General features: G+C 45.6%; 1 protein-coding gene across 2 annotated transcripts; it reads right to left on the bottom strand.

Annotated features, from left to right (window-relative positions):
• Positions 1-940: 940 nt before the first annotated feature.
• Positions 941-5,537, bottom strand: LOC135457429 (uncharacterized). Of its 2 annotated transcripts, XM_064732014.1 has the most exons (4): positions 5,378-5,530; positions 3,321-3,583; positions 2,049-2,758; positions 941-1,937 (listed from the first exon to the last, which is right to left on the bottom strand). In XM_064732014.1, the coding sequence occupies exons 2-4, from the start codon at positions 3,563-3,565 to the stop codon at positions 1,660-1,662; spliced, it is 1,233 nt and encodes a 410-aa protein (XP_064588084.1). In that variant the 5' UTR covers positions 3,566-3,583; positions 5,378-5,530; the 3' UTR covers positions 941-1,659. The 2 variants fall into 2 exon arrangements, with proteins under 2 accessions (XP_064588084.1, XP_064588083.1); XM_064732013.1 differs by having other exon boundaries at positions 941-2,758; positions 5,378-5,537.
• Positions 5,538-7,523: the final 1,986 nt, after the last annotated feature.

Genomic DNA, 7,523 nt, shown 5'->3' with positions numbered 1-7,523 from the left:
GCCTTGGAAACTCTGCCTGGGTCCCATCTGAGGAGCCACAGGCCCGGGCCTCTCAATGGTTAAAGAACATTTTCTCTAGCACAGCTCCTGCTCAGAATCCTGCTCAGCAGAATTAGACAGCCAGCTCGTGGTCACAAATGTGATTGAGGCTGATTTCCCTCAGGGTTACTTGTCCAAGCCTTTTCCCTGCCTGAAATTGGGACAGAGTGGCAGAGAACAGACCCAGATCCCTCCTGGACAGCAGCAGCAGTTGGTAACTTTGGGAGAACAAACAAAAAGTAAAACAATCGAGTTCCAACAGGTGAGCTTTCAGTCAGCTCTGTGTGTGTTTATTTAACACCTTCCCACCTCTCAGGCCCAAGCAGCCCATGGTTTAAGAGCACTGCAGACACAGCCCACCTGAGCAATAATTGGAGTTTATTGGCTCAGAGAAGCCTTTTGCAGAACAGAAAGTGTTCCAGACACCTCCTTTCCCCCAATAAATGAAGGAAAATTATCTGTTTTGCAAATTTTACACATAGGAGGCTTTGCCAGCCTAAGGGCAGGTGGAAGGACAGAAGTCAAGGTGTTAAAAAGCCCATCCTTCTCCCAAAGTGTTAAATTTAATCCCAAACATCTCTGGTCACACTCAGCTCTTCCTCCTCAGCCTTCAGCTCTGTGCAAGATATCAAAGAGGCACCTACAGGATATTTTGTCTTGCACTTCTCCCATCAGCATCCCATTCCTCAATGCCTAAAATAAAAATCTGCAATCCACCACCCTCCCTCCCCCCCACATACACCTCAGGGCAAATGGTGGGGTCAGACCTTGCTCAAAAAGCTCCTTTAAAAGGAGTCAGCCCCTATTTCTCCTTTGAAGTGTAAAGAAAAGCACTCCACAGTTTTTGCCATATTCTCTGTCCTCATTTATTCCCAGCAATTAAAACACACTGAGTCTGGGGTTTTGCCATGATCTTTAAAAGTGTATTTTATTGGTAGCACAGTGGGAGGAACATTAAAAGTCAGTAGATTTCAGCTGCATACACTGACTTCTGCATTCTGATCAAGACTACATTTTAACTTTGCATAAATTACACAGGTTACACAAACACTTCTACTACTACAAGAGATACAAAGAACAAGCCACAATTAGGATTTAATCATCTTCCTGTGAAAATATTTTGTTCAACATTCACAAGAAAGCAGGAAGCATCAATACAAGAGAATTATTCAGGGAGGTAGTTCAATATTTCATTATTCTGAGGTAGCAGAAGTGGCTGTTGGCCTCACAGAAAACATCTGACTGCACACAATTAGAGGAGCAGTTTCCTATTCTGTTCCCAGACTCTTCAGACCAACCCATCACCAAACCTCACTGGGGGAATGCAGCAGCAGCATCAGCTCAGTGAGATCCTGGTTTGAGTCAATCACCAAGGCACAATCTGAAAAACAGCTCCTGGGAAAAGCAAGGAACAGATCTGTGACTGAACAATAACTCAGGAGAACATCTGGAAAGCTCTGTAAAAATTCACAGATCTGCCTTGCAAGAGTTTCTGAAGTCTGGGACATATTCTGCAAAATCCTGAGTCCAACAGCTGGGGCTGTAAGGGGTTAACCCTTCCTGAGGGCAGGAGCCTCATCCTTGTCCCTGCCCAGATGTGACCCCTGAGGACCAAACATCTCAAGCTTCAACTTTTTCAGCCTCCATTTCCCCACTGCTCCCAAGCACTCGAGGCAGTGAGGGGGGCACGAGTGGGAGCTCAGCTTCTTGCTGTACAGGAGCAGAAGCTGCTGGTTCTTCTGGAAGCTGCACGATCCCATCCTGCAGCTCTGCCTTGGCTCCTGGGGTGCAGCCACTGTTCCCCTGCTGCCCCAGCTCACACAGGGCTCCATCCTGGGGCTGCTGCAAGATCTCACCCAGCCCTGTGAGCCCTGCAGAGCTCCCCACGGGCTGGGCAGGTGGCACAGGGCCCTGCATGCCCTCCTGCCCCAGCTCACACTGGGCTCCATCATCCTGGGCCTGCTGCAAGATCTCACCCAGCCCTGCACAGCTCCCCACGGGCTGGGCAGGTGGCACAGGGCCCTGCATGCCCTCCTGCCCCAGCTCACACTGGGCTCCATCATCCTGGGCCTGCTGCAAGATCTCACCCAGCCCTGTGAGCCCTGCACAGCTCCCCGGTGGCACAGTGCCCTGCATGTCCTCCTTCAGGAGCTCCAGTGGCTGGCCTGGTGCCTCCAGAGACCCCCACTGCAGGCACAGGGGCTGCCAGGACTCAGCGGAAGAGCAGTAGAGCTCAGCCACCCCCTTTGCAATGGCCTCTGAGGGGCTCTGCAGGGTCAGCAGGGACATGGCCTCCACCAGGTAGCTGAGCTCAGCCCTCTGGGCAGCCCGAGGGCTTGGCCCAGCAGCTCCAGCCCTGTGTGTGCCCTCCATGGGCTCAGGCCCTGTCACCTGCACAGCACACAGGGACAGGCCCATGTGCACCAGAGCCCCCAGGGTGTCTGCAGGAGGTTCTGGCCCAGCTTCAGCCTCACTGGAGAGCTCCATGAGGCTGGGGATATTTCCTTCCTGCAGGGTTAGCCCAGCACAGGGGGCTCCCTCAGTGCCAGCCTGCTCCTCCTCAGCCCCCAGAGCTCCCACAGCAGCACCAGCAGCAGCCTTCATCTCCTCTTCTGCCTTGCCCACTTCCTCCTGCTGGCTCAAACCTTCAACTTCTCCCTCATCCTCCTCATCAGCAGGGGCCGCAAAGAAGTCCATGGGATTCCAGGCTGGCTCCCACCTGTGGGAATTTACAAAATTAGAGAGGTTTGGGAAAGCTGCAAAAGGCAGGCTTCAGAGGAGGTAGAACTGTGATTAGAGCTAAGCAGCAGCCATGAGATCAATGAGCAGAAAAAATATTTAAAAAGTAGAAAAACAAGGACAAATAGAACAATGGTCTGTGTATTAACGCTTGTCTAGAATAACTCTAAGCTACAGAAAAGTTTATCTAGCAAGATATTAGGAAGGTTAAAGCTTAATAATGGAGCTCTGTGCATTGTGTTTTAAGGCTTACTAGCAGGTATTGTATTCAAAATAAGCAAGCACTGTTTTAATCAAAGGTACCTGTGCTTGTAGTGGTTGGATAGAACTGCTGTCAATGTGCTTTTGCTGTGTGTGATTGGTCAGAAAACGTATAAAGTGAGTTGTAACATTAAATTCTTGGTCTGCTGCCTGGGATGTGAGCTGGTGGCATCTTCCCATTGTCATAACCATGTAATGAGGCTGATGCTGGGAAATAAAACAGCTCAAGGCACGTTCCACAGCATTTCTGTCCTGTTTGTGATTTGTAAACAGCCACCCACCCTTCTGCAGCACAGCAGGCATCTCCATTCTCCTCCAGAGCATCAGCTGAGGCCTGCTGCTCCTGCAGCAGCTCCTTGGAGCCCTTCTTGGGCACCTTCAGGGCTGGGGTGGGGGGCTGTGTGTCCAGGAACGTCCATGTGTTCCTGGGGCTCTGCAGGATGGGCTTGGTCTCGCTGGGCTCCGGGTTTGCTGCCTGCTGCTCCCTGCACCTCTCACAGAGCACACAGCAGAGGCTGCTGCCCATGCTGCCACCCTACTGCACCTGCAGGAAAAAATGGCATTTTTAGCATGGATGTTTCCTCAAGTGCCAGAGGTTTGGTGGTTTGGCTCCCACAGACACCTTCAGGAAGGAAAAATGGAAAAAATGGCATTTTTAGCATTGATAAGGACCAGAGGTTTGGTGGCTTAGACACCACAGACACCTTCAGGCAGGAAAAATGGCATTTTTAGCATTGATGTTTCCTCATGCCCTTGAGATTTAGTGGTTTAGCTCCCATAGACACCTTCAGGCAGGAAAAATGGCATTTAGTCACTTTTTAGCATCTCTCACAGAGCACACAGCAGAGCTGCTGGCTGAGGCTGCTGCCCATGCTGCCACCCTACTGCACCTGCAGGAAAAAATGGCATTTTTAGCATTGATGTTTCCTCAAGTACCAGAGGTTTGGTGGTTTGGCTCTCACAGACACCTTCAGGCAGGAAAAATGGCATTTTAATCACTTTTTAGCATTGATGTTTCCTCAAGTACCAGAGGTTTGGTGGTTTGGCTCTCACAGGCACCTTCAGGCAGGAAAAATGGCATTTCATCCCTTTTTATCATTGATATTTCCTCAAGTATCAGAAGTTTGGTGGCTTAGACACCACAGTCTACCCACAGACACCTTCAGGCAGGAAAAATGGCATTTTATCACTTTTTAGCATTGATTTTCCCTCAAGTACAAGAGGTTTGGTGGCTTAGCTCCCATGGACACCTTCAGGCAGGGCCCTGCACCAAAGCTCAGCCAAGGTTTGACCTTTGCTTCTCCCACCATTACCAAACTGAGCTTCCCACACCTGGGAACATTTTCACACCTTGGGCAAGTGGGACAAAACCAGCACTGCCCAACCTGAGCAGCTCAAATGCAAGAGAGATTCAGACACCCAAACCCCAGCTCTCAATGCAGGATTCCCATCAGTCATCAGGCAGGTTTGTTAATTAGCAGAGTGGTAATCAACACCCAGGAGCAGCTGCTGTTAATTCAGGTGCAGCATTTTACAAGGGCAACTCCTTCAGCCTGAAGGAAAAAGTGAGATTAGACTTACAACTGGAAAATAAACTTGCAACCCCATAAAATAACAACAAACCCACCCATGAAAATGCTCCTCATTAATTAGAATAAAATACTTGAACTGTCCACAGAGGAAATTATTTTTTTCTGATTGGGCTGGGACAGAAAAAGACAGTTTCACTCTGTGGGCTCATGAGCACCACCTCACAGCAGAATCCATTAATTATGTTAAAGATCCAGGTCCAAATATTTTGGAACACCACATTTCCAGCTTCAGAACAGCCCTCCAGCTTCTCCTCCAGCATTGTATTTACAAGAGCTGTTAGAAACATCAAAATCTGAAGGCATTAATTTAAGATATGGGCTCTTAAACAACAAAATATTGTGGAAGCCCAAGCTTATTTTGTGTCACAACAGAACACATGGCTTAAGAACCAGAATTCCCAATGGTCAAGTGGTTTCTTCCAAATTCCTACTTTCATATTTGTATTTTCTCTAAGAAAATGACAAAAACTCCAAGGGAAAGTGTTTTATGTTTTCCTCTGAACACTTAAAGGGAAATTAAGCAAGGAGCATACTTTCATTGGAAGGAACCTCAGTTTTGAGTAACAGCTTCATCATTTGAATGAAAACTAAAATTAACATACTATCATTCAAGGGCCTAAAGTGAGCTAAAAACCACACAGGATAATCTTAGCACTTTATAATTTAAATATTTTCCCAATACCATAATTACTCAAAAGAAAACTGGAGAGCTGGGTTAAAAATCATGGGTAAAAATAGATACTTACCAGGTTAAAACAAAAGAACCCACAGAACACAAGAAAAAACCTCCCATGTGCCTTTTGGCCCTCAAGCTCAACCTAAATACTGCCAAGGGGTCACACAAAACCCCTTCCCCCAGCTCCTGGAGCATCAATCCCCTGAACTTTGAGTTCCTCCCCACTCTTTGGGAACAGCTGCTATGGCCCCATCCTTTATTCTACAGCTGAGAGTGTTTTACTGCTCCTTCTGTGCTGCTTTTTAGCAGCAAAGTAAAATTAAAAAGTAAAAATAAAAAGGCAGCTTCTGTTTATGGCTGAGGAGTGACCATCAGAGATAACCTGGAATAACACAGTGGCATAAAGCAGAAGGATATTCCAGGAGCTGGATGTGGATTTGGGATTTCCCATGGGGAATTTGGGAAAAAAAATCAACAATCCAGGTCAAATCCAGCACTGGGAATGAACCTGTTGCCATGGGCAGTGCATTGATATTTTAATATTAAAATTACACAAATAAATTCCATTAACATTAAATAATTGTTAAAATAATAGACCTCAAAGGTGCTTTTTAATTTATGGCTCACCCTCAGTCTTGACTGACAGGGGAGGGGAATGATCTCTTCTAACAAGGAATAAATATGAGGTCAGAGAAAGTATTTTTGGTAAGATTATTTTTTTTGCTTTTGACAGCTTCTGGCTATTTCCACAGTTCTCACAGCCTGTGAGTCAGTCCTTAGTTTACTTCATGAATTTCCTCATGACTTTATCACCTGTAAATATGATTGATTTGAGCCAAATTTGGTGAAAATGCCCCTTCAGGCTCAGTCAGGTACAAAAGGCTTTCAGTCAGAGTTGGGCAAACAGCGAACAAAATTATTAAACCCAGAGAGGTCAGAGCTGCCTGCTTTAAACCTGTACCCTCTGTTCTCCAACTTTCCCTTTATATAAATATAAATATAAATATAAATATAAATATAAATATAAATATAAATATAAATATAAATATAAATATAAATGCCTTCCATATGTAATACTTGTAAATATATATTAAATAGCTTCTATATTTTTAGTAGAATAAATCACAAAACTCTACATGACAGCATCCATCCTGCCCCTCCAGCCACCCCCTCCAGCTGCCTGCTGGAGACAACTTTGTGTATTTTAGGAGCCAGCAAATGGAAGCAAAACACTTTTAACAAATTATTGCTTTAATATCAGCACTGCAGTTAAAATTGAACAGCCACACATTTATGCTGTATAATTAAAAACCCAGCATGATAAAGCTTTTCCATGGCTGGATTGGAAAAGAAAAAAAAACAACCCAAAATGTCCTTTGGGAAGGGGACATTGAGTTGGTGCACAATGGAATTCCTTGATTCAAGGAGAAGCTCCAAGCTCCTGTTTTTCAGCAAAATTTTTGAGGGACTTGCAGAAAAATTGGTGCAGAGCTTCCCATGGGGTACCCAGAGCATCCAGGGAGTGATTCCTGCCCTGGAATTACAAGCAGAGCTCTCAGGATGGGCAGTTTGATAGTGAGGATAATTTATTTTATATAAAAGTTCATGTTCTGCTCCACAAGCCTGGATGTTGTCAGGGTTTAAAACGGAGAGAGAGTTTTCCCTTTGTGAGGTGAGGAGCAGCAGTGATGCCTTTTTGGGCTTCCTAGACAAAATTAAGGCAATAAAAAGCATATTTATTTATTGAACGGCCTTCAGGTACATTTAGAGCAGACAAACCCACCCAAAAATGGACTCACAGGTTTCACACTTTTATAAGTTTGGTCCATTTGCATTTGGGGCTGAATCTGCCAATTCCAGCTTCAGCTAATGAAGTCATTGACCCCAAGTTTGCTGCCCCCAACTCCCTTTTGTTTCCATCTCTGGCCCTGAGGCAGTGAGGTGTCCTTGACTGCCAGGCCTGGAGAGGAATTGTTGTGTCTGCCCCAAATGGGGAAGCAGCAGCTCCCACTGTGTGTGGGGTTTGGAGTTATGCACTAAAGAACTGCAGGGTTACAAATAGATGGAAAAATATGATAATATACTGTTATTAAATATAATTTATTATTATTGTTATTAGTAGTAGTAGTATTAGCATCAAATATCATATAATCTCTTTCAAATAGATAGAACATAGAAAAGCTGAAATCCTGGAGAGGAATTGTTGTGTCTGCCCC

This window comes from Zonotrichia leucophrys, chromosome 24, assembly GCF_028769735.1.
Source record: "Zonotrichia leucophrys gambelii isolate GWCS_2022_RI chromosome 24, RI_Zleu_2.0, whole genome shotgun sequence".
NCBI classification, from domain to species: Eukaryota; Metazoa; Chordata; class Aves; order Passeriformes; family Passerellidae; genus Zonotrichia; species Zonotrichia leucophrys.
Note: the sequence above shows the minus strand (reverse complement) of the source record. Positions and strands in the feature narration are given on the sequence as shown.